Raw genomic sequence first — 26,411 nt, 5'->3', positions numbered from 1 at the left:
GGGGTGCGGGCGGCCCCGGGGCGCTCAGCAGCCCCTCGCCCGCGGCGCCTCCATTCAGACCCGGCTCCGCCTCGGCCGCCGCCGCACACGGAGCGCCGGGAGCCGCTTCCGCTTCCGGGGCTCCGGGACCGGGGGTGGTGCCCGGCCGGGAAGAGGGCAGCGTGAACTGGAGCTCCTCAGCCTGGGAAGCGGGGTGGGCTGGGAGGGGAGGTGATCACCAAGTGCTACAGGCTCCTCCTCTTTGTGCAGAGAGGGGCTGCGAAGCTGGGGAAGGGGCTGGAGCGCAAGTTCTATAAAGAAGCGCCTGAGGAAGCTTAGGCGTTTTAGCCTGGAGAAAAGGAGCCTCGGGGGGAACCTTATCGCTCTCTGCAACTGGCTGAGGGAAGGCTGCAGCCAGCTGGGGTTCGGCCTCCTCTCAGGCAACCAGCAGCAGAACAAGAGAACAGTCATAAGCTGCACTGGGGGAGGTTTAAGCTGGACATGAGAAGGAATTTCTTCACAAGGATGGTTAGGTATTGGAATGGGCTGCCCAGGGTGGTGGTGAAGTCACCCTGGAGGTGTTTAAGGAAAGACTGGACGTGGCACTTGGTGCCATGGTGTTTGGTCATAGGTTGGACTCGGTCTCAGGGGGCTTTTACAGCCTAGCTGATTCTGTGATTGTGAGTGAGCCCCTTCGAGCCACTACGGGAAAGTAACAGGACCTAAGCTGGAAGCGGCTGGAGGCATCATTTGTTCAGCCACGGGAGCAGTCAGCAAAGGCTGCTGCAAATGCAGAGTTTACACAGATCTCAGGGAAGCCTGAGCAGGTGCTTCAAAAAGAATGTAATCCACGGCTAGTGAAGTAGCAGGCTGCATCAGATTTGGGAAATGGTCTGAGCTGAAAATAGCTGGAGGCTTGGACAGACATAATTCCTCAGCTTTTGCTTTTTGCCAGATGTTCCCTTATAGCCAGAAGCAGATGTGGGAGTAGGTGGATCCTTCTAGTAGTGCAGTTTATTCTAATCAGGATGTAACAGGCTTGCTAGTGTAGCAGAGATACCTCTGTCCCAGGCTTTCTGTTTCTTTTGTGAAAAAACACACCCAGAAAAATGGCATGCAGAGAGAAACAAAAACTTTGTTTCCATACAGAATGCCCATGAAAATTCTCCGTGGGCTTTAAGAGGTCTGTTGCATGGACTCAGTTGAAGAATTGTAGCCCTGAAGTTTTTGTCCATGTGAAAGCAATATTTAAGGGGTGGCCAGGCTTAACTCCTGTTAACTCTCCTGTAGCAGGATGGGGGAGAAAATCAGAAGCGTGAAAGTGAGAAAGATCAGGGGTTGAAATAAATATAAGAAAAAATAAAGATTTTTTTACTATTTCCCATTGGCAGGCATGTGTTTAGCCATTTCCAGGAAAGATGGGCTTTGTAATTCACAACGGTGACTTGGGAATAAAAACAGCATAACTCCAAATGTCCCCTCCTTCTCCCATTTTTTATTGCTGAGAACAACGTCATATGGTCTGGCATATCCCTTTGGTCAGTTGGGGTCAGCTGTACCAGCTTTGTGCCCTGGCAAATTCCTGTGCACCCCCAGCTGCTCACTGTCAGGGCAGCATGAGAAGCAGAAAAGGTCTTGGTGCTGTGCAAGACCTATTCAGCATTAGCTAAAGCATGCCAATGTTTCCAATACTGTTTTGGTCACAAATGCAAAATGCAGCACCCTACAAGCTACAACTATGAAAATTTACTATCTCAGAGATGCCTGAAAGATAGGCTGGAGATAAATCCCCATAGACTGATGTTTATAGAGCAGGTATTTGTTCATTTCAGTGCTGGTGGTGAGGGGGATATCTCCTCCAAACAAACCCACCCTTGTCTGTGGTATATTTATACAGTAAGGTTGCTTAGTATCACTATGTCACTACAACATCACCACATATGTGCCAGAACTAATTTGCATAGTATGATATCACGGTTATTAGATTGTTCATTTGCACTGTGCTTGCATCTCCCCAATTTGGGGGTTGTCAGGGGTCTTTGATGAAGGCTTCCAAGATCTGCTTTGCATCTGGACTTTTCAACTTTGTCTTCAGAGAATGCGCAGTTAGGCTATTCCTTGGTCTGTCTGGTCTTAACCGGCCTAAATTCTTTTGTGACTAACTGGCTTTGCACTTGCCAATTTTTCATTAGTACTATACTTGTCCATCTCTAAAACTATCCACCTGGCAAGTTTGGTTTGGTGGGTTTTTTTTTGTTTGTTTGTTTGTTTTTTTGTTTTGTTTTGTTTTGGTTTTTTGTTTTGTTTTGTTTTTTGGTTTTTTGTCTATTCAGCATTAAGCAACAAGTTAACCATATATTAGCCATTATATTGTATAAAAAGTTATGATTCAGGGTAATAAGTATCAGGTTATATAGATATATAAAAAGTCATGATTTAGGTTATATTGACATCAGATTATGTTGATACATAAAAAGTCATAATTTAGCTTATGTTGATATCTTATAACTCAAGTTATATAAGCACCTTGTAACTTTGATCTGTTACATAGGCATCATCAGCCAAAACCAGTTCAGATGGCTTCAGTGAAGCATTAGGAAACAACAGCAATAGATTATTTTTGTACCTAATTTTCCAGTTACTTACATTTCAGTACTCTTCTGTCTGCACTTTCTGTTTTGCCATAAGCCAGGTGTGTTCCCTGTGCAAGTCAGTAGGTGCCACAGCTTGCAGAACTAACCAGAGCTGTGTGTGCAGGTTTAAAAGGAAGCCCTTAGGTTCTGTGAATACATTGAAACAATGAAAATCATTTCATCCGTCTAGCATTCATTACAGACTTCATTACACATTTTCCTCCTGCATTTTATAACTGGATTTTATTGGACATAGTTTCTTCCCTAGAATATCCTCTCATAGTAATTGAGGTATTCAGTTAGGTATTTGCGTTCCTGAGTCATTAGGTTCTCATACTATGTTATAAGTTTCTGAATTCTGTTTTCTAAGGCTTTTGTCACCATCAGATAGTAATCTTCTCATCCTAGCTAAAATTGAAGGTATTGCTACCGCAAAAGACTAATCATATTATTTTTCCTAACTGCTAAATGCACTTCCATTATAATGTTACTTTATGCTGTTTAAAATAATTTCCTTTACAGAACAAACAAGTGACAAGTCAGACACCAGGTGGTGCCGAAGACCAGCCGGAAAAGAAAGTGAACCAAGGGTAAGGCATGCTCAGAAAGAGTGAGAAGCAAAGAGCAACAGCAAGACACTCAGTGTCTGATTTCAGGAAATTGAGAGCAACCTGCAGTAAAGTCAGCAGTATGGCAAAATTAGGAACTAAACCATTTGGAGGGGGGAAGATTAGTACAAAAAGATATCATGAATGAGCAGTAGTCTGTTCTCATTACCTATATTTAAGATTCTGATATGCTTTTAAACAAGTGTAAGAGCTGCAGATCAGAAATGTCAGGTTTTATGTGTATAATATATAGTTAAAATGGGAGGGTATATTTTATTTAGCAATGCACAAGGCAAGTAATTGTTTATAGCTGATGTTATGTGTTATATGCATATATATGGACTTTGCCACATTAGACACTTTGAACTATTTACACAGTCATCTGGTGATGTTTGCATGTGCCATCAAACACTCTTTGTGAACAGCCATGTCCTGCTTGCCTTTATACCAACAGTTAATCTGATTCTTCTGGTGTACTGGCAGAGGAATCCAAGTCCTTCCTGTCTTCCTGTGATGTTCCAAAGCTGACATGGCTGTATCTGAACAAGGACTGTGAGGGTGGCCATAGCAGTCATTTCAAGGATTGCTTTGAGAAAACAACTGCAAGGTGTTGATAATCTATGATAATCTATTCCTCTTTACTGTATATCAGTTTTATTTTATCTTAGAGGTACTTAGATGCTTGTACACTTCACTCTGGTTTCTGCTCACCAATTTTAGTCCTTTTCCTGGCAGAGCAGATACTACAATAAAGAAGTAATTTTCCCAGGATGCAGCTTATCCTCTGTGCCATGGGTATCACTGCTTTGGTTTCAGCTCAGCCATGTTGGTTTAGGGGAGCTGAGTTTTTCTTCTTTCTTGACTTTAAACCATTAAAAGAATACCACACAGGAACAACACACATTTTAACTCTTTTTCCTAATTACATACTGAACATTTACCCAAATTGTTGCTGATGAATAATTTCACACTTTTAATGTCATAAATTATGTAACTACTTATAATATTAATGTAAATTACCTGTTCTACAGAAAATTAATAAATTAGGTACTTGTCCTGACAGAAGAACACATGGTGTTGCCCTGTTCTATAGTGATACAGGTCAATGACCCTATTACTCTTCTGCTTCAGTACAGCATTATTTTCCATGTGCTGATGAAGTAATAAAGAATATAACACGAAAAACATCCCTTGTGACTCTCTATGAAACAGACACTTCTGACCACTTCTGACTCTATCTAGTAAATACATTTCTTGAAAAAAAACCAAGCAAAACCCCCCAACAAACAGATTATTAGCTAAACTGAGATTGCAAAAGGATTTAATTAAGGGAAAGTAACTGTGAAAGAAGCTAACTGTTTGCAAATATTATTCATATAATATTATTTGTGGTGTAGGTGTTCACTTGGAAAGAGACTCAGTGCGATAAGCTCATAAGTACCTGGAACATAGAAAAATATGTTTTTATTTACCTATTAAATTGCTTTATTCCTTGCTTATTGGTTTTAATGTTCATGGCAAACTGACTTAGGGGTACAGTGTTCCTTTACGACTGATTTCAGCATGCATGAATCTTTTGTGGGGATGGGTGACTACTGGTGAATAAATATTTTAACTTTGTTACTGCAGTTGTATTTTATTCCAGTAGTACTTACATTCTAGTGGTATCATAAGGAAAAAAAACCTAAAAATGGTAAAATTAAAGCATAGTTTTAGATTTCAGTGGAAGTTAATATTATGGTAGCTTGTGGTTATATTATCTAATACATATGTAGACTTCTGAATTTAAAAATGTATGAGTATGCACTGACTCTTAAAAATCAAAAGAAAATTCTGGAAACACAACATTTTAAATTGATTCCTATTTGTTTGGTGTCAACAGATATTTAAGAACATAATTTCTGAGACAAATTATGTTTTCAGGTTTGAAAATTAAAGTAAGATTTAAAAAGAAAGTTATTTTATTCCTTATGTATATACAATATGAAAAAGGGATGTTGAAAGAAAGTTTTGAGTGCCACCATATATTTGAGAAAATAAAATGTCATTTACAGTGTTGTTTCTACAGAGTTTTGAGACAAAGCAACAAAATTACCAGTCTTTAGTCTTTGTGACATTAGGGGGCATCGCAACCTCACAGACTGAGAATAATGTAAGTTAAAGCAGTTACTTTTCCTGTCCAAAGTAAACAGGGAACAGCACAAAATAGCAAAATCAACTCCTGAAATCATTCCCTAGTGCAAGGTTATGATACAGTTCTTGACAAAATTTCAAACAGAAACAACCCAGATATTCAGTACCATATAGACCACACTCTCCTTTTTCTTTTTCTAAGAGTACTAAAATTAACAGACTAATGGATGCTATATATGCAGCCTCCTGTCAAGTCTCTTTAAATCTTGAAGCTTCCTTTCAGCTGAAGCCTCTAAGGTATCACAGTGTTAGTTCAATCAGTGGAGTGAATCTGTGCATGTGCAGGGAGCACAGAGTGAGCTTGGGACTGAGCTGCTTTAAACCCAGGTCCCTGAGCTCGAGTATCATGCTTGGAGAAATCACCATAAACTATCAGTCTACACCACCAAACACGTGTGTGCTGCACTGATAACATGTAAATCTCACACTGTGAGAGGGGACATTGCCAGCCTTAGACAAGACATGCAGACGTGGCAGATGATTTACTTAGTAGATGATTTACTCAGCAGATCTATCCGGGAAGAAGGTGTCTGTCCAGAGGCTTGGTGTGCTTGAAGAGGGACAACAGCTGTGAGTTCATGCACTGATTTGCAGGCCTGAAAAACAAGATGCCTTGCTATTGATCCTCTGCAGCTAAAATGATGGTGTGCTTGATGTATCAGAGATAAGAAGCTGGACAACAAGCTTATAGGCAGGATGCCTGTCATTCCTGGAAGACTAACACTGGTCTCCCTAGTGTTCTTACAGGTTGACCTGGACAACTGAGCCCTTACTTGCATCAGCTTTGAAGGATGATTTTCAATGGAAATCCACACTGTAAAAAATATCCATATGTAACATTGAAGAGTATGTGTTCTACAGCATGAAATGAATCATTACAGTAGGGTGCTTTGAGTACAGATGAAGTAATCAAACAATTAAAATGTCACGATGGAAGATGACTAGCAGCAGGGCAAAGTATGACATGATATATGAGAAACTCATCCAAATTAATTAAGTGGAAAGTATGACTCATAGCCTTTGGAGCTGGGCTGGGGAGTGACTGGATTCCACAAAGTAGAGCAATGTTCTGATGCTGCACTTTCTAGTTTCTCTACTGCTTGAATATGGACATGTTAGTAAAAAGCTTGCCTTGACTGGAGGCTGTGGTTAAAACTAATGGAGTAACTGTGGTCCTGGTTAGTGCAGGAGGCAGACTGGGGCAGAAATAGCTGTGAGAGAGTTATCACTTCTCTACAGCCTGAAATAGCAAAGAGAGTGGCAGTGTTTCAGCCTATAAACCTGCATACATGATGATTAAGATCTGGGCTACTATACTGGCAGAAATCTTTCTCATGCGACCAGTCACACAAAGAAAAGGTTATTACCCATAGGCACTCTCTCAGACTTTCTGCATCATAATTTTATACCTATAGATATATATGCTATGATTTTGTATGTGAATATGTAGCCTGTGAATAATAATACTTGTAGGAGCTATAATAAAATACCTAAGAAAATATATACAGACCTGATTTTATTTATAAGACTTCATTATACAAAATATGTGTAACATACTGTACAAAAGTAAATGAAGACCACAGTCTCTCTTTTGAGGTGCTTGAAGTCCTGAAAATACCCCAAGAAACAGGCCAAAGGCGAAGGAAAGGAATACAGACTAAAGCAAAGGGATCAGCCTGACAGCCTCACAGGCTTTTTAAAAAACAAATCTGAATATATATATATATATATATATATATATTCAGTACAAAATAAGTTATGGTAAATATATATATGTATGGTTATATATATAATCAGATGCTCAAACGTTGCTCTGGTGAGGTTAGTTTCGCTTTCTGTTGGTGTGCATTGTGGAACAAGCTGTACAAGAACACATGCTACTCCTTCCCAAAAAAGCCTCACTCCAAAGTAGAGAGAGGGAGGCGTATCCTACATCTGCAGCATCACTGATCTAGAGAACTTTAACAATAAACTGGCAAATGTCATTTTAAATACTGATGTTGAATAGGTTGTAAATTCTTGTCACCTAAGCATTCCATAGAGAAAGGGGAAAAAAAAATCTTTGTTTGGAGTATGTCCATGTCCTATGCTCCTTTCACATTCTTACCACTTTAGGCTTCACAGAGCAATGATATTTTGTGATGGTCATGGTGGAATAGACTTGGCCTCAGAGAACATAGTGCCTGTGGTCCATTGCTGTTCATACAGCTACAGCTGGAGTCAATGTCATGTCTTTCCACTGCTAGTTTTACCTACTGGAACTAGGTTAAGATTAATGAAAAAAAAAAAAAACTTATCATCCTTATCCTCAAACCTTCACTCCATGTGGAAAATGTCCTTGTCCAGATTGGCTTTTAGGGAATTACTCTGAGAGATTAAGTTCCTCCTGAAAGGGAAGGAAAGAGGTAAGAAAATTACTCTGTACTGGCCTGAAACAAATTTCTTAGATCTCTGAGTAGTTTAAAATTTTGGGTTCTGAAATCTGTACACTATGAAAGAGTGCAGGCTGTTACTGGAAAATGTTAACACTTATTCAGAAAAGTCACTTTGTGAAGTCCTGTATCTAGCTCAGCCCTGCAGAAACGGCTTTTCAAAAATCCCCTTTGGGAGAAAAATCTTCACATGTCCTTCTACTTTCTGGGAGTTAGATCTGCTAAAATGATTTTAATATTGTATTTTTTTAATATAATTGGGTGTTTTGTCAGAGATCCACTATGTCACACATTCTAGGCTTTCAAAACCTCAGTGAAAGACTTATCAGTCTCTGAATTTAGACCTGACCTATGCATGTTCTCTAACACAGAGAATTAGAAAAACATGCCAGCATGTGTTGCTACACAACAGCAAAGAGTCATGAACAGAACTAAAAATTATTAATTAAATGTAGATTATTGAAACATGACACAGAAATGAAGATGCCCAAATGAGTATAAACAGCGTGTACACAATGCTGGTCATACACAAGGTTATGCTGTTTTCAAATAGGAAGCCTGTTTTGATTATTTGCCTCTGATTCAAAGTTTGATTACCACAGAGGGAACGGGGAGAATGAAAAGACAAGACATTTTGTCCTGAAAAACAACCCACTTCATTATTTTCTATTCTTCTCTGTACTGCAGTTATATCAGCTTTGAAACTGGTAGAGCTGTTGCTAGGTGATCTTCTTTATCCACTTTGTAGCTGAAATTTCAGCCCGGCTGAAAAGAATTTTTATATCTCTAACAGCATAAAATTAAATTCTAAGGCATTAATAACTGTTTTCAATGCAACCCTGCTTCTAACTGTGGGCCTCTTTCCTCGGGCCAACCCAACAACCAGCACAAGCAACGTGCTTTCGTAGGCTGCGGGTCAACATGATTTAAGTGGTAGCAGCTGCAAACCCTCCCTGAGCATTTCCCTTATCTCAGCTGTGTGCATCTGGCTGGAACACCCTTTCTTCTCCACAAGGATTCCTCCCTTGTGCTGAGCAACTGTCTGTGCAGTGGGACAAGGCTGGGAATCAATGCAGCCAAAAATCAAACAAGTCTTCCACTCCCTCCTTGCTTGGCTCAGCTGGGTGGAGATCCTCATTCTGGTTTGTTTTGTGGCTGCACAAGGAGTCTGGATAAACTCAGAGGGAAATGCAGTGGATGAAAAGGAGCTAGTGGGCATGGCTTGAGCAGGAGAGGAGCTGTTCAGGCTGCTTTAATACATGCCTGGCATTGCAGACAAATATCAAAACAGAGCCTCAGATTTTCTTAGGTTTGTGATCTACCAAGGAAATCTGGGTCAGCTTTATGAGTAAAGCTGAACTAATTGAAGTTAGAACTGACATTATTAATCCAGATCTTTAAACAAACATGTCATTTATACTAACTGAAGAATGTGGGGGGAATTTTACTGCTGTGTCTCTTCAGATTTGCAGTGTAGAAAAGACAAAGTTAAACCCAGGACAGTTCCCACATAACCACAGTCAGCAAACTGGGGTTATATCTCCCATTGTTCCTGGTCTAGCTATGTTTTGTTCCATCTGTTACTGACACCCACTGTCACCACAAACAATTTTTTGTTTTAGTTTTGGGTGACAAACCACACATACAAAAATTAGCAATTGCATTTGTTTTTTTTTGTTTTTTTTTTTTTTTTAATGGGGTAAGGGCTACGAAGGATGGTTCAATTACATTCATTGTCTGTTTAATGTCAAATATTTTCTTCTACACGACCCATAACATCCAAAACCCTGATAAGTAACTGTCTATCCAGTTTCGACAGCACTAGTCACCTCGGAGATACAGAAATTTCTGTATCAGGTGGCCTGCAGTGAGTCCTTGCCAGCGCCGCAGATCCACCCCAGCCAATCTGTGGTGGTACAAGCAACCTACCACCTGGCCTATTTATTCTTTATTCTGCCTTCTAGAGAAGAAACCTGGAGCCAAGCTTGCAGAGCTCCCTGTGGGATCGCTGATCTCTTTCTGCCCTAAGGGCATGCCACTTCTGCAGCAACTCGAAAAAACTCTTCTGCAGTGAGAGCTCGCTTTCAATCACAACTGCTATAGAATAGGTTGCCAAAATACAATATTTCAGTCTACTAGCACACTGGCTGAGCCAACACGATGTATACACAAAGTACATTTGTTAATTTACTTTCTTAGAAGTTGTTCAGAACAATGTAACCTAGAAAAAGAACTGAAAAGGGATTTAAAAAAAAAAAAAAAGCCTAACACATAAAACCATGTAACAGAGAAACCTTTTGATAGGACTCCCCAGTGTTTGCATCATCCAGCTGCATTTTCATAGAAGTAATACATACTATTAAAGATAGGCTATCTAGCAGGCAGCAGTGACAAGTCTTGCTGCTGTATGTGTATCATGTAACACAGTGTTATGTTCAACCCAGAAAACTTTTGTTTCCCACGTATTGTGCAAATGGATATCAGCAGGACACTTAATTCAAAGTCTCATTACAGATTGGTAGAGAAACAAATATAGTTCTGTCCCAGTCTTCTTTTTTCTGTTAGCCAAGCTGAACTATTTCTGAGACAAAGACTTGACCCTTATCTTGAAGCATAGCTTATAAAGTAATCGAGGACAAAGAGCAGGCACAAGTGATTTCACAACTGTAAGTGCTGATGAATGAATGCCGCAACCAAAAATTCCTACAGTGCTACGTAAATTCCAGTAGTCATCAACAAGTTACACAATTTTTCTGGTTTATATAAACACATAAGGGAAACATGTTCCATGACTCCTACTTTGCTGAATGCCCCAATCAGTTGCCTCACTGTGCAGTTAAAGTGTAAGAAACAGACCCTAGCATTTGGCTGGACTGAAGTCTTTGCAATCATTGCTGATGGGCATTTTACATACTAGGATTGTACATACTTATTAAGATCTGCACAGCTGACCATTATTAAAAACTGAATTTTAACAACTTTTAAGCTTGACTTTTTACAGCTATTCTACCCAGTACAGCCCAACATTAATTTTTGTTTTGAAACAGATGTTTTATCACTTTTGTAGAATTAGTGTTTTGGTCATGACTTGCATTTTTTTTCAATTGTCTGTGCAGCACAGACAGTATGAATAATCTTGTTGAAAAGGAATTGATTTGCCATACTAAAGTATGTACATATGATTCTTGGTGAACAAAAGAAAGGAACTGTGCTGGCATATCCTGTACTCCAAACATTCCATCCCATCCTTTTTGACCATGATTTCTTTCCAAGGTCTGTTGCAGGTAATAAATATAACACATCCCAATGTGTTTCATAACTTCCACAAAAATACATTCAGCTCTTTGTAAAGTCAGCAAAAGCCCTGTGTGAATGCATGCCAAAATGTAGGCAGGGAGACGAGAATTTCTTTTAGCAGTAGCCTTACTACAATATTTACTTAATCTTTCTATGATTAAAAAGAAAAACAATACAGTTTGCTTTGGGGACTTGCACATATTGCATCACCTCACCATGTCACGTCCTATTTGGTGTTCTATAAACCCAGCACTGGGAGCCTACGTAAGCAGCAGCTGATTGACTTGCACCTCTCTTACCAGACACATCACAGCACTCACAGTTATACTAGTCTTATTTTGCAAGTAGTTTGTAATTTTTGGTTGCATTTCTTGGCCTATCGTTAAAATAAATCAGAACCAAATAAAAATACCTAGCTCTCTCCAATTACAGATATTTAATTTTTCCCTAATGCCTCCTGTTTAGTATAATTTTCTGCTATATACATAGTTTCTCACTTGCCAGTGCCTGCGGTTTTGTTTTAAAGCAAGACAATTGGTAGTGGCTGTTCTGGATACAAGAAGCATTGCCGAAGACAGCAGCAAGGAATTATAGAAGAAAATGTAAGGTACTGTGACATTTTAAAGGAATGTATGACATCAAAAGAAAATAGATCAGGTAGGCAACAGAAGCCTCGGCCGGGACCTGCAGATAGCCATTTGAAATTTGAGGCAAACGGGAAAGAAAAACAACAAGGGCAGCCAGAAGAGGACACAACTGAGCTAATAAGGCCGGTGCCTTGCCAGTACGGTAACACAGATGGAGTAAGTCATGCAGTTCCAGACAGAAGATAAGTGGGATCAAAGAACAGCACCGAGAACTGATGAGGTCCAGAACAAGGTTTTTCCAGGGGAAATGGGTACAGCTGGTGGCTGTGGAAAATGGTGAACGGGACAGGGGAAGGAGGGGGTGGGGACAGAGTTGTAACTTTCCAGTTCCTCTCAGCAGACAAAAGAAAGCTGATGGCAGCGGGGTAGGAGAGATGAAAGGCTTGTAGTTGCACATCTCTTTCTTTAAAGAGGGAAACAAAACCAGACTAGATCGGTATCATCAACTATAAATGGCATGCAGGAAGAATTTTGTAAAATGGAAAATCACAATGTTGCTCAGTGGTGAGAAACTCCCCATCCCTTCCAGCTGAGGACACGTCACTGGAAAAGTCCCAGCCTGGGAAAAAAAAAAATCCACTGAGTAAACATTGCATAGGCAGCGAAAACAGAAAGTGGAGCAAAGTCAAATGATACTTTGGCTTTAAAGGAGTTTATTTTCAGGTTAGCATTTCCTTGAATGGCATCAGCTCAAGTTCAGACAAGAAAAATCTCATTAGAGTGAAAATGGTTGGTAAACTTCACTGCTGATATTAGGCCATTGAAAGAAAGCTTACTTATTAAAAATCTAGGATTTCAACCTGGGAGTTCTTGAATTTTCAGCTACTGAGTGTAGTAAAATAATCCCACTGACAAACCAGATACCCAGGATTGGGCAAGTTTGTGGATATTTTTTTTCCCCTTAATTTACATGTATTTCTAGACAAAGAAGTCCTTAACTAAACCCTTCTGAACAACTCCCTGGGCATGGCTCTTTGTCTTGCAAACAAGTTCAGTGGTGAGAATTTTTGCAGCTTGTCTTTAAAGAAAACAAGGGGAAAACTTCCTCGGTGGCAATCAGTCAAGAAATACAGTATTGGATAAAATTCTAGGATCCTTACCTCTCTAACTAGCATTCATAAAAACAAAAATACAGACATTAATTACTACCCTTCTCCGATAAAAATCTACTTTCAGCAAAGGTACTTCATAGTAGTTAATCACAGCAACGTTAACTCAAATTCTGGAAACAATTACAGTGGCAGCACTTTGTAGCTGTAATCAAGGAAAATAATCAAGTTAGTTTTACCTTTGCTTTTCTGCTCCCCCACTTAATGAGTGCTGCTGCATCCCGGCCTAAGCACATGACAGTCCAACCCTGCTAGCAAACATATTCACATTCTCTCAGACTTCGGAAGAGGATCAATTAAGAGTTTTTGGGCAAAGAGGTTATGAGTTTTTTGTCTGTTTATCGTATAGTTTCTAATGTGTATAAATAGCAGAAAGGAACCAGAACTTCAGGAATTTTTCAAATTTCGATTATCATTTTTCCTGTTTCAAGATAAGGGTAATGTTACTGATGTTGCAACGGGGCACAAGGATCTTGACTGCTAAGGTGGAAGCTCAGGGCTCAAGTCTATTGATCCCATCTCTAGTTTTGGAGCTTCAATAACAGAGAACAACAGTGACAAAAGCTTTCCTGAGGCACTAAGCTGAAGGGGCAAAAGTGAAATTCAGTCGTGTTTCAATTCCTGCATCTGACGCAGTTACTGCGTTAAGCTTTCTAAAAGAGAAGTGCCATCAATTTTCTGTGTGCTCTTACATGCATGGCAGGAGGTTCCAGGATGTGGCTAGGCTGGGGACAATGCCAGAAGTACAGACAATGCTCGGGAAAATGTACTAATTGGACTAATTTACAATTTTTAAAGGAATGTTCTTTTCTCAAAGTAATTTTCAGGCAATAAAACCAGGTTGTGACAGTATTGTAAAGATGATCTGCTGTTCTTTAAAAGTTGTTTTTTTCATGAGTACACACTAGGGTTGACCAGGACAAGGTAGTGTGGCATCTGACAGCCAGAACCTGTCTTATGTTGGATGACACCTATTGCAAGAGATGTCTGTCTTAACACTATTTTCAGTTTTGGCTAACACAGTTTGCTAGAAGAGTTGATCTCACTCCTCTGGAGAGCAGTTATTAATTTGGAAGCTTTGCAACTTTTTGTCTTTTGGTAGTACAACCATGCTGTTTGAAACCATTTCAAAACAGTTGCATCTGCAATGCTAAGAGGTTTGCTCTTGGATTCAACTCACATGCTGTTCCTCACGCTGGTAACTCAGTCAAGACTTTACTCATGGGAGTAAGTACCACCTAAAAGCTGCACATTGCAGCCAAAAATTTTGTGCATTTTAGATACAACACACACACAAAGTTGAGGTATTTACTTACTGAACATTTAATGCAGTTAAGCAACACTGGAAAAAAAAGTGTTGGCGAAGTTCATTCTTGCTTTGTGTGAGCAGGTTTTTTCTCAGCTGCAGTAAGGTTTTATGTGGTAAAGCTTCTTTAAATAGCACGGACATAGAAGTGGATCAGAGTCGGGAAACAGAAAACCTCACAAAGGAGGGAAGACTAAAAATGCACTGAATGAAGCAGAACCAACCATACCTTAATCAGAAAAAGGATTTCCACAGTCAGACCTCACACTTGAAAAAAAAAAAATTATCAGACTAAGCCAATTCCTAATGGAGTGGTGGTTCTCCGACTAAAGAAGTAATTTCTAGTCCATAAATAAGTCTGCATCTGGCTTTGCTTAGTGCTATGCACATAATTATATTTTGTTAGTTTTCTTCCCTGACCTTGCCCATCTTGTTACAATGAAAGTTCACCTGGCAGCTGATAAGGAAAGCAACCAATTGTAACACTGACTAACCAAGAAAATATATGGAAGCCATTTGAAGGTCTTGGAAAACCCAAACATGGTTTTACACTGCTCACCCACAGACTAAGCAAGAAAGGCTAAAAGAACTTGTAAGTTTTCACTCTCAACATCCAAAAGCTGGAAGGTGCTAGAATTAACACAGGATGTTCACAAGAAAGCCCAGACTAGGGGCAGTACAGAGGGTATGGCTGCAGAAGGAGCAGCTTCACCAGAAGCGACAGGGCTGTACGTAGGTCACAGGGATTCACAAGGGATTTCAAGAGCAGGGCTTCAGCCACCAGAGCTGCGCTGACACCGACGCTGGCAAGTGTCACCATTCCTGCAGTAATGGAGGCTGGTATGGACAGGGGGGCTGGAAACCACGGCAGCCATGGGCTTACCAACCGATACCAATTGTGGGGCACAGAACAGGCTGACATCAATTTGGCTCTGCCTGCCCCAGGGATGGCAAAGGCACAAGGCAGACACCAGGGAACAGGAGTCACTTCAACACTCAGTTAAATCTGCCCTTCAAAAAAGCTGATGTGTTCAAAAAATATTAAAAAAACAAACCCAAACAGCATAATTACTGCTTTCTTCATGCTTGCAATTCACTAGTCAGTCATTCCTTTTTCATCACATGAATGACATCACTGTCAGAAATGACTGCCTGAGGACCTAGACTGAAACCAGCTCTGCAATCACATTAAAAGGTCTCTGTGCAGATGCAGAAGCAGAGCTTAAATTAGTTTTCAAATTATTTTTCCAAATAAGAAACACAGTAAGTGAAACACCTCAACAACAACGAATCACTAACAATTAAAAACATAAAAGTAATAACTTTATTCTACAGACTCAACAATTTTAGTAGTGAATTAGCATTGCATGAAGATGACTGAATATGAAATACTATCAAAACCCAAGAGTGTAGTGAAACACTTTAAAGGCTTCACCTTAGCTTGTGTGAGTGAACAGTAGCTGTACATATGTGGCTACACAAACAAGCTTGCAGATCTTTCCCGTACATTTCAACAGTGCTCGCAAATTGTGCAAGATCAACCTTTGGTGTTCACTCTTGGTGTAAACCAAACACACTTAGCAAAACTACTGCATCTGCATAACAGATGAGCTCAAACTTTCCCTGGAATAACAAAACTATTAAAAGTGCAGCTGCTGCTGTGGTATTAAGCAATCTTTAGTGTCTTCTAGGCCCATGGGATGCAGCAGCAGTTCAGTTCTTTTTCTTCCCCCTAACTTCTGTTAGGCCTCTGGTCCCCTCCTGGAGCCACAGCTATTCCCCAGCACACAATAGCAGAGAGAGCCCTACCTTGGCACAGCCCAATTCCAGTCTTATCCCGTTGCTAGGGCTACAAGGCCACACATGAAACACACCCCTGTGCTGAGGGAAAGACATGGCCATGCCGAGGGGCTCAAAACAGGCCAGAGACTGGCATCGTGCAAAGCAGGGTGGCATGAACATTAACTATTTTGTTATAATTCAGTATTGTCTGCATGCAGAAGCACAGGGTATCAGAGTGTCCATCCCTCACCTGGCATTTTTGAGGAGATTACGGTGAGGTAGCAGTTCTGCCCATCGTAAACCTGTCTGCTCTTCAACCACAGGCACAGGACTAGAGCAGTATTTCTGGCTACCTTCATTCTAGTGTTTTTATGAGCCACTGGTCACCAAAAGCACTATTACACTTACATAAGACTATTGATCGTTTTTCTGCTGAAATCTTGTTACAGGGACATCTGCGACCTAAAGAGATTGCTAAGAGCATCACCTAAGAGGCTTTTTGCATAGGAACATTAGCAAGCAGAGAATTCAACTACTTTCAGGTCTCAGAGGAAACGCTCCCTGATATAGCAAAAACACTTCTGCACACTGTGATGCGTATACAAAAGCTTCAAGTTATACAAATAAATTATTCCAAAGCAGTCATTTTATGTGAGTCATACACCCACGTAATGTACTTTGTATTCCTCATGTAATTAAATATTTTCCCAACTGGAAAGAAAAAAAACCCAAAAAACAAAACAGCAATCTACAAAATAACAGGATCGTTTCACAGTGATGACATTTAAACTTTCACACCGTGAAAACCGTAAAGATTAATAGAGGCAAAGCACATTTCATCTGAAAGCTTTTATTTAGAACTTTGCTTATGATTTGTTTTTATCTGAATCTCAATTATCTTCCATGGACTTTATATTCTTCTCAGAAAACAAGTGTCTTGGCTATATGTATTAAACTTACTCTTATCTTAAAACTGTGTCCTGTAAGAAACAGTGGTGTTCAGTGAGTTTATTTGGTGTGAAAACATAGGTGAGAATTACTCTTCAGACTCCAACTACAAATAAGCACAGATGCCCGTAAGCATCAAGCAGGTACCCAAAATAATTTTGACTTTGATTAAAAAAAAAACAAACCTACTTTTAATTAAGACTCATTAGTTTCTCTTAGCCCTCAATAAATAGAAAGCGTAAGGCATGTGGAATCCAAATTCTTTAATGGAGCTGAAGCTAAAAAGCACCATCTGCCATGTACCCCGCGGTTTTCAACCGGGCTTTCTCCTTCGTCCGTCGCAAAAATCTCCCTTCGTCCGGACCAACACAGGCGATCTGGCCACTGCTGCCGGCAAGTCACGCACGGGGGAGAGCGAGCGAGGATGTGCAGGCGGGAGCTGCGGACACCGTGAGCCGTGGGGCCGCCGGAGCGAGAGCGCAGCAGCCCCAGGCCCCCGCTGCCGGCACGGCAGGAGCGGCGGCGGGAGCAGCTACTTGCAGAGCCCCTCCAGCCGCTCCAGCGTGCCCTTCATGTCACGGATGCGCTTGGCCAGGGCGGGCACGGGCTGCATGGCGCGGTCCAGCTCCTCGCAGCGCGCCACCAGGGCGTACATGGCGCGGATGCTGAGGTCGGCCGCCTCGCCCAGGCTCTCCACGCCGTCGCGGTAGGTCTGGATGCAGCCGACGCTGAGCGCCGTCAGCGCCTGCAGCCCGCAGTGCACGTTCCGCAGCAGCTCGTCCACCTGCGCCGCCACCTGCCCGGCCAGGGCCACCACGTCCTGCAGCGCCCCGGGGTCGATGGCGGGGATGGAGGACCCGCCGCCCCCCGCCGGAGGCTCGCCCCGCGGGGCGCCGCTCAGCCGGATCCGCCGCTCCAGGTTGTTGGCTACGAACTGGGTGAGGCGCCCCTCGCGCAGCACCGTCCCCTCCAGTTCCAGGGCGCTCGCCAGCGTCGCCCGCCGCCCCTCCGACAGCTGCCGCCCCGCCACCGCCGCCCCTCCGCCGCCGGCCAGGCTGAGCGCCTCCAGGCTCCGCTCGTCCCGCCCCCGCCCCTCCGGCGGCGCGGCGGCTGGGCCCGGCTCCTCCATGGCGAGCTACGCGTGCCCGCCCGCTGCCACCGCCCACCGGGGGCGCGCCGACGCCTGTTTACGTCTCCCGCGATTGGCTGAGAGGCCCGGGGAGGTGCGGCCTCGGCTGTTCGTGCGGTTTCCGATTGGTCGGTGGAGCGGCGTCCGCCCGCCGCGCACTGCGAGCCCGTGACTCGGAGACCGGGGGCGTGCCTGCCCGGATTGGGCGGCCCCCAGGGGAGGCGTGGCCCCGAGTGTTTGTGTCGCTTTCGACTGGCTGCAGCGAGGGCAGAGACACCGCCGCTCCGCCGCCATTGGCGGGGCGCGGCGGAGAGGGGCGGTGCTGGCGCCGTCCGCGCGCGGCGGTTGGCGCGGGGGCGGAAGTGGGCGGGACGCACCCGGGTAACAACACCGGGGAGCTGCTGGTGGCTCGCCTCACTCCCCCGCCATGTTCTCCTAGCGGCGGCTCTGGTTGCGCCACCACTTCCTCACCCCATCACAAAGCCCGGGCAGACCCTACCCAGCAACCCGACCCGCTCGTCCCTGCTTGGGCTTGACCCCTCTCCCCGGCACAACTCTGGGTACCCACGTCCTACCATGGTTACCACCACGGCGCCGCCGCCCTTCCTGGCTCGGATCTCGGCGGGCACCGAAGACCCGCGGCGGCTGCCGCCCTCCGCCCTGCTCCAGCGCCTCCGGCGCGGGGACAGCAACTGCGAGAACCAGCCCAGCTGCTGCCTGGCGGGCCCGGGGGGCAGCGCCCGCCCCGCGCTGAAGAGGGTGCGGCGGAGGAAGGGAAAGATCCGGCCCGGCCCCGCGGGGCTCCTGCCCAGCCGCTACCAGCAGTACCAGCAGCACCGCGCCGGGCTGGGGAGACGGACGCCGCTGGGAACCGACTTGGTGACGGACGCCGCCCCGGAGGAGCCCCCTGCGCCTGCCCCCTCGAGACCCGCGCCCGGCAAACCCCTCAGGAAGGAGGTAAAGACAAGGCTGCGCTACTTCTCCTCACTTCAGCCCGCTCCCGGCGAGCCGGCCGACGGTTCTCCCTTTCCCTCGGGGTGGGGGGGAACAGCGAGCGGGGCGCCCCCTCGGAGCGGTGCGGGGGGGACCGGGCGGGGGGGCGGCAGAGTTTCCGTTACGCTCGGACGGGGCGGGGCGGGGCTGAAAGAGAACCGCGGGCGGCGATTGGCTGCCCGGCGCCCACCAATGGGCGCCCGGCGCTGCGCCCCAGCAACAAGCCGGATTTAGCCCTGCCGCTGGCCGCGCGCCAGCCCCGCCCCGCGCTCGCCGAAGGCGGGACGTGCGGGGCGCGCAGCGCCCCATGGCGGCCGGCGGGGCTCCGCGCCCTCAGACCGCCGGGGCCAGCCGAGCCGTGGGATAAGCGAGAAATAGCGGGGAGAAGGCTTCTCGGTGCCCTTCCCCCCGCCGACGTGGCCCCCGGCGCTTCAGTAAGTGTCGGGGGCGGTGAGGGAGCGCGGAGGAGAGGGGTAGTGGTTGACTTGATTCTTCTTTGTCTCCGCAGTTCTTAAAAAACAAGATGGGAAAGACAGAGAAGGCGGCCGTCCCTTACGGCCAGCCCGTTCACAGCTTACACCTGTGTGAACAACCAAAGATTAACAGGCAGAAGAGTAAGTGTAACACGCCAGTGACGAAGATCGCCTCGGCGAAAAAGATAGAGAACTTTTGGCAGGATTCTGTGTCGCCAGAAATAGTTCAGAAGCAGGAAAAAAAGCCACTTAAAAACACAGAAAACTTCAGAAATGCCAAGTCCAAGAAACCTATCGCCCTAAATGAAGTGAGCCAAAAAGAAAATTACGCTGGGGCAAAGTTCAGTGACCCACCATCTCCCAGTGTCCTTCCAAAGCCTCCCAGCCACTGGGTGGGTGGCACAGCTGAACTGTCTGACCAAAACAGGGAGTTGATGGCAGTCCATTTGAAAACTCTCCTAAAAGTTCAAGCGTAGTTTCCAATATCTCTTGAGTAATTGGCAAAGAAAACTCCATCCAGGAAACTTAAACATGCCTTGTTGCAACAAAAATTGCAAAAGACTGTCAAGTCTTATAATCACATAAAAAAAAAAATCCTTGTATTATATTTTTTATGGTTGTGTAAATAGTGTACATCTTGTATTATGTGTATATTCTTGTTCATACTTTGAGAGGTACATTTTAGTTTTGTTATGAAAGGATGTATTTTGCACTGCCTGATTGGTAGATGTCTTGTATATAAAATATGGACAATTTTACGTGTGTGCTTGACACATGAAGACTTGACTTGCTTTGCACAAGGTAATGAAAATTTTGGAAGGAGAGTACAGCTTTCTGATTAAGGTTCCAGATCAAATGTGAATGTTCTATTTGTGCACTACTGACAATAGTTTTACATTCTGTCTCCCAATCAAGTATAAACATGGAATTCTCATACAAATGTGAAGTTTTGCCCTCTGCTCTGGAAACTATCTGGAATTCCTGTTCATCTGCTCGTTTTTAAAATTAACTGGAATTTGACTAAGATTCCAACCCACCAATTTGAGCACTGCTGATTTCTTTTAAAAAGTTAAAAAAAAAACAGCCAAAAAAAAAAGGACGGAGCAGAGCTTTCTGCCAAAAATTCAATTGGTCACTAAAAAATTAAATAAAACAATTTGGCCTCCCCTTATACGTGTCTCTGTTTTTCTTTGAGTGTGTGTCTGTTAATTCAAGTACGTGAATTTAAATCACTTGATAGCCTTCTAGTGCATTGGTAGAAATACTTAGTGTTTCAACTATCTCGGGGAAAATTAGGAGATTAATAATGCACCAAGAATTCCTTATGTTTAAAAAAAAGCCACCTTTGTGACAAGTCGTTCTAGGATTGTTTTGTTTGTTGAAAATTGAGAGTTCAATCACGTTGGGCAGTTAGACTTTGAGATGCTCCTTAAATGTTTTCATACTACGTGGCTATTGAATGAGTCAACGTGGAAAAGTAAGCAGTGACAGAAAATGAATGGAGCAAGTAGAATTTTGTATTTTTCACCAGATTTGTCTCTTGCTCATAGCTGTGCTGGAAAATACATCCCCCTGACTTAAAATTCTTAAGGAATTGGACTGTGGATTAGTCTGACAGGCATGTGGAGGAGGTAACAGATTTGCAGTTATTTTCCTAATCTAGTGTTTAAATAAGATTAATACTAGGAAATATGTAACATTTACATAAGATAGAAAAGCATTCTTGAGTTTTTGGATCCACCAAAAAAAAAAAAAATACACTGTCTGTACGTGGTGTCCTGGGAGAGGAGAGGCAGGTAGGAAGAAAAGGGCTGCTTGTGTCCGGCTGAGGTGGCTCCCCAGTGCGGGCAGCCTCTCCGGAGATGCAGACTGAGCAGTTAGGTGTGTTCAGGCTGCACGTGCTGCAGCTTTGGTCCAGAGCATCGCTGCATTCCACGTGGGACAATTGGCAGGATTCATTAGTACAGCCCTGACACGAGCTTGGACAAAAGCTTAAAAACTAAGGATTTTTTGGCTTGCTTGTGGATGTTGGTTATGTAATTGTAAAATTAGGCTATTTAGTTATAGATGCTCTAAACTAAGGGTTGATAAAAAATTTTTGGTTTACCTCAAAGAATTAGAGGTTCACTGTCTCGCAAAAGAGGCTGGTATTGGTGTACTCGAGGTCAGTGTGTGGCTTCAACAACCCAGTTTCCTGCCTAATCTAAATACTCTCTAATTTAGTGTCCCCCATCTTCTATTCTAAAAATGAACAAAACCCCTCCTGGTTTTCTGTTTGTGGGATTTTTTTAAATAAACAGTATTAGGGCGAAGAAAAATACCACTGGAATCTCGCCGAGGATGACTCAAGGAGACTGTAAGTCCGAGTTTGCTATATTTGGTAAAGGCTGTATTGATCTGCCGTTGTGCTTTTTTTTTTGTTCCCTTTTGCTTGAGTGTCACCCATGTGCAAAGCAAAATGCCTAAACAATCACCCATAGCTTTAGGCAATGGTTAGTTTTGTCTGGTCCCCGTGAATCTTGCTAACTAGCTTGACAAGAGGGCGTTTCCATCAGCCAGTGGGTTGGCATTGTTTGGAAGGATGTGTCCTTTATCCCCCTGATTATTATCTCATTGCCAACAGCCTCTTCCTTACCTTTCGGAGCTTACTGAGTGAATGCTAGCTCTGATCCTGGATAAAATTTATCAAAGTCACATACCTCTTTGTTCCTGCCCTGATTTGCCAACACATCCCTTAGGGTTAAGGAATTCATTAAATGTTAATTGCTAGTAGTTCTCAGCTCCTTAGTCAATTCTTTGAGAGCTGGTGGTTGAGACTTCTTAAGCAGTCGGGAACTTAAAACTTCCCATAACTTGTTGGACCGTAAAGGGTAAGATAACAATCTGGTCTTTCTGAACAGTAGCAAAAACCCTGAAGCTTATTTAGCACATGTCTGTGTCAATGATCCCGCAGAAGTGTTGGAGCACTTAATGTTTCTGTCTTCCTGGGATCTTTGGGCTGATTCCCTTCCTGCACAATGGACAGGTTTGTCTATTAGGCCTATGGGCGACATGCACTTCAACATGACCAGCTGAAAAGAAGAACGTGGCCATCATTTAGGACCGTATTCTGGACCTTACTTGTCACTTTCCTGCTTTTTTTCTTTTGTGTTTCCACAATATCATCTTATAGGGTTTTTCACTCTCGAGATTTCCTTCACTTTTACAGATTGCTTATCCCAGTTTCCCGAAAAGGAGCCACTCTATTACATGAACGTACTCTTTTTTGAGTTCAGAGCCAGCAAAACATTAGTGTCATATTTGGAGGGCTTGTTTGCAGTGTAATATAAAATTATGGAGTGACACTTAAGGAGTGACCAGCCTTTAAGGAAGAAAATGAACAAAATTAGTGGATGTGTTATCAGCTACTCATGTGTTTGCTGTACAGGAATTAAATAAATACCTTATTAAACTGAGGTCATTAAGGAGACTGAACATTATCTCCTCAGATAATGGAAACCCTTTCTGTTTGAAAGCCTAGTGAAATGCTGTGCAGAACTGCAGGGGAATCTACTGAGAATTAACTACCACCTTACTTTTAAACAGTTAAATGTTATGCGTTGATGGTCCTGAAATTTAGCTCTCATGGAGGACAGAAGTATCTGTTGTTGGGTTCTCATGCGTGGCTAAGGCTCAGCCCATTAGGCAGCTTCATTAATAATGGCTGGCTTGGTGCTCTAAGGCTGAAATGTTTCTGCCTCCTAATGCAACAGGAGCTAGAAGTCCTATGTGCATTTGAACTCTGTTACACCAGGATCTCTTCAGAGATTTTGCTGAATTCTGCTGAATACTTAAACAATCTGCATATGAGACTGTAAATTTAATTTAATTCTGTCTGATTAATATTTTATCCAAGGCATGTAATTTTACACAGTACTTTAATTATTTTCAGATTATTTTTTTAAGATTTTGCATTATAAAACTTTTGATAACTGTCACACGAGGATTTTTTTTCTTATTTAGACAGTTTTGAAACCAAGTAAAAAGCTGTGTAGATTATATAAAGCCTGAAGATTATAGATGATGTTCCATTGCAATTTTGAAAATAAGTTTACCTTTATTTTCTACATAGAGTCATAGAATCATAGAATGGCTTGGGTTGGAAGGAGCCTTAAAGATCACCTAGTTCCAACTCCCTTGCCATAGGCAGGGACAGTCCTCTAGACCAGGTTGCTCAAGGCCCCATCCAACCTGGTCTGGAGCACCTCCAGGAATTGGGCATCCCCAGCTTTCTCTGGATAATCTGTTCCAGTGCCTCACCATCTTTATAGCAAAGAACTTCACCCTAATAGCTAATCTAAACCTACTCTCTTTCAGTTTGGAGCCATTCCCCCTTGTCCTGTCCCCATATGGTCTTGTAAAAAGTCTTCTTTCCATCTTTCATATAGGCTCCCTTCAGGTTCTGGAAGGAAAGTCTTGACACTTCCATTGTGCAGTTAAACACATTCCTTATTTTCTCCTACAACTTCTTGTGCTCTTTGAATTTTGATTTTACAATGTGTTCTTTAAATATTTTCTTTCATATTATATGCTTGACTGAACTTTTCAAGGGGATTTTATTTTTCTGTTGTAATTTCTAAGATGGCTTTCTGTTAGGAGTCTGCTGTGTTCTGGGTACAGTTCCTCCAAGACAGTCATTGTGCCATTCTTAATGTCATAAAGCAAAAGGTTTTGAGGAGATTGCTGTTTGTATTAAAGATGCCATGTGCTTCTTTAATGAAGCAGTGTGCTTTCATCAAGTAGGCCTTTGAACCCTTTAATTTGCCAATGTCCTTACAAGTGATGGCAATGGCCATCAAAATAAAATTTACTTTGTTTTTCATTTCCTGAAACAAGACCTAGAGCTATATTTAATAAAGGGCTTAATATAGAGAGTGAGGCTTTCCTCTAGTTTCTCTCATCACCTGATTCTTGTGTCCTTTATTGCCTAGACATAGCTGCACAACAAAGAATAAGGTGTGCCCTTACTTAAAATATGTAATTTGAGATCTGTAATTTGCTTCTGTGTGTATATAGCATGAAGCTTTTGTAAGTTTCATTCCTAGCATCAGGATATACACAAATTGTATGTTATCGTATTTAGAATAGCAATAAGTTATTGTGGGAAATAATGAAGTTGTAAATTGATGGACCTTGTCCAAATTTTAGACATTCTTTGTATGCAAGTAATAAAAAAGGGATGATTTTTTGGTACCCTTTCTCCTGTGTACTGGGAGTGAAAAGGGGGGAAAAAATGGTGAGACAGGGAGAAAAAAATACCCTGAAAAACAAGGTCAACTAAGACATGAGAGAAGCAGCGTAGATGTCACCATTATTTAATGCTGGAAGAAAACATACTGCAAGAAAAGATTATCTTCTGAGGTAGCTGATATTACTGCAAATTTAAGGAATTTTAATGGCTAGATGTATCTCATTTTGCTTCTACTTCTTGACTGGGACCATCTGGAGAATGACCATATGAGATGGCAGATACTGTAACTGACTTTTTCTCTGACTGCTCAGTACCTACTGTTCATCTCTAGAAATTACACCTTGGTGCAGCATTCTTAATGGTTAGCGCTGCTTCAAGTGTCACAAAATTCTGCAAAAGTGCTTACTGCTCTCAGGTTTTCATAATTTTTTAGAAGTAGCCAGATAAAGTATGTACATTACTGTATGTTAGAAGCCTACTGTATGTTTTACAGCTGGGAATACAGGCATGCTAGAAGGGAGCTAGCTGGCTTGAGGTCCCTCAGTAGGCTGTTCATTCACCCAGAAAGTGAACCACAGTGTCTGGAGGTCCAGCCATGTTTTGCCTTTGCCAGTACATATGGTTTGTTGTGTGTGTGATCTGCAAGTCTTCCTTATCTCACTGTATAGTATGTAAAATGCAGTTAATACAAGGTTCTGCTTAGAAATGTTTGTAGTTTGATAGGGCTGGTGAGATAAATCAGGATGCACCTAGGTTTCGTGTTGTATACAGTTTTATTACACAATAGTTTTAGTAATTTGCACAATAAAGATGACTATTACACTTTTCTCTACCGTCTTTTTGGCCCTTTAATGCAATGTATAATCTATACACACCACTGTCCTCTCCCCATGACCAGCAGTGGGGTGGCTGATGGTAAGTCAGCAGTTTCTGTTCATTAGCTGCTGCTCTCCACTGCTGCACAAACATGCTGCAGCCATGGACATGCACAGTAACCTCATAGTTCCTTGAGTTTACATTTGCTTTATCTTTTGCCTTTTATTAGATCCTGGAAGAAAGAGAGAGGCCCAGTCTTTCCCAAGACAGAACATTTTCCACCAGGAGGACAGAACATGCAATTTGCAACTGATCCAGTTTTTGTCTACCACCAGCCAGTCCTTCTTAACACCTCTAGTCTTCCCATCACTTTCCCCAACTGTTTTCTTTACTTTTCACTGCAGCTGTGTCTTTTTTCTTGTATTTCCTCCCAAATGCATTTAATTGTTCTCAGGTTCCCTCACTTCTGGGCAAATGTTAATACATGTAGTTTTTTTCACCCGAAAAATCAAATTGAGTGTGCCACATTTAGTCTGCTGTGTTCTGGGTACAGTTCCTCCAAGACAGTATGCACTTTTTCCTAGAGGATAGTTAGATTTTTACAAGAGGCAATGATTCTCTTGAGATTTCTCCTGTCAACCTGATATGAATTGACTTGTCAAGCCTTGATAACTATAACATACCTCACTTGATATCCTGGAGGACTAGAAACAGCTGGTGTACTGGTCCACACAGATACCACAGAATTAATCTGTCAAACACAACTCAAAACCCAAAACAATTGAAGTTTAAGAAGACTTTCCTTAGAGATCAGAAAGTCTAAGAGGTCTGACATG

The 26,411-nt window shown here is 42.7% G+C and overlaps 2 protein-coding genes across 2 annotated transcripts; one reads left to right on the top strand and one right to left on the bottom strand.

Moving 5' to 3' along the window:
- Nucleotides 1-17,182: 17,182 nt before the first annotated feature.
- BORCS6 (BLOC-1 related complex subunit 6) lies at nt 17,183-18,641 on the bottom strand. The gene is given in 5 exon segments (XM_041412326.1): nt 17,183-18,199; nt 18,201-18,282; nt 18,285-18,456; nt 18,458-18,525; nt 18,632-18,641. Coding segments are annotated over 5 exon segments (1,065 nt in total). The 3' UTR covers nt 17,183-17,466.
- On the top strand, nt 18,452-20,700 carry PNRC1 (proline rich nuclear receptor coactivator 1). Its single transcript, XM_041412323.1, has 2 exons — nt 18,452-19,020; nt 19,565-20,700. Exons 1-2 carry the CDS (start codon nt 18,640-18,642, stop codon nt 20,003-20,005), a joined length of 822 nt encoding a protein of 273 aa, XP_041268257.1. The 5' UTR covers nt 18,452-18,639; the 3' UTR covers nt 20,006-20,700.
- The last annotated feature ends 5,711 nt before the right edge of the window (nt 20,701-26,411 follow it).

This window comes from Onychostruthus taczanowskii, unplaced genomic scaffold, assembly GCF_017590055.1.
Source record: "Onychostruthus taczanowskii isolate IOZ18803 unplaced genomic scaffold, ASM1759005v1 scaffold39, whole genome shotgun sequence".
Lineage (NCBI taxonomy): Eukaryota > Metazoa > Chordata > Aves > Passeriformes > Passeridae > Onychostruthus > Onychostruthus taczanowskii.
Note: the sequence above shows the minus strand (reverse complement) of the source record. Positions and strands in the feature narration are given on the sequence as shown.

Bases quoted from the DNA above. Each gene is read 5' to 3' on its own strand.
- PNRC1 (XM_041412323.1), top strand. From the start codon at position 18,640: ATGGTTACCACCACGGCGCCGCCGCCCTTCCTGGCTCGGATCTCGGCG. The intron at 19,021-19,564 runs GTAAAGACAAGG...TTGTCTCCGCAG, and splicing joins GCAAACCCCTCAGGAAGGAG to TTCTTAAAAAACAAGATGGG.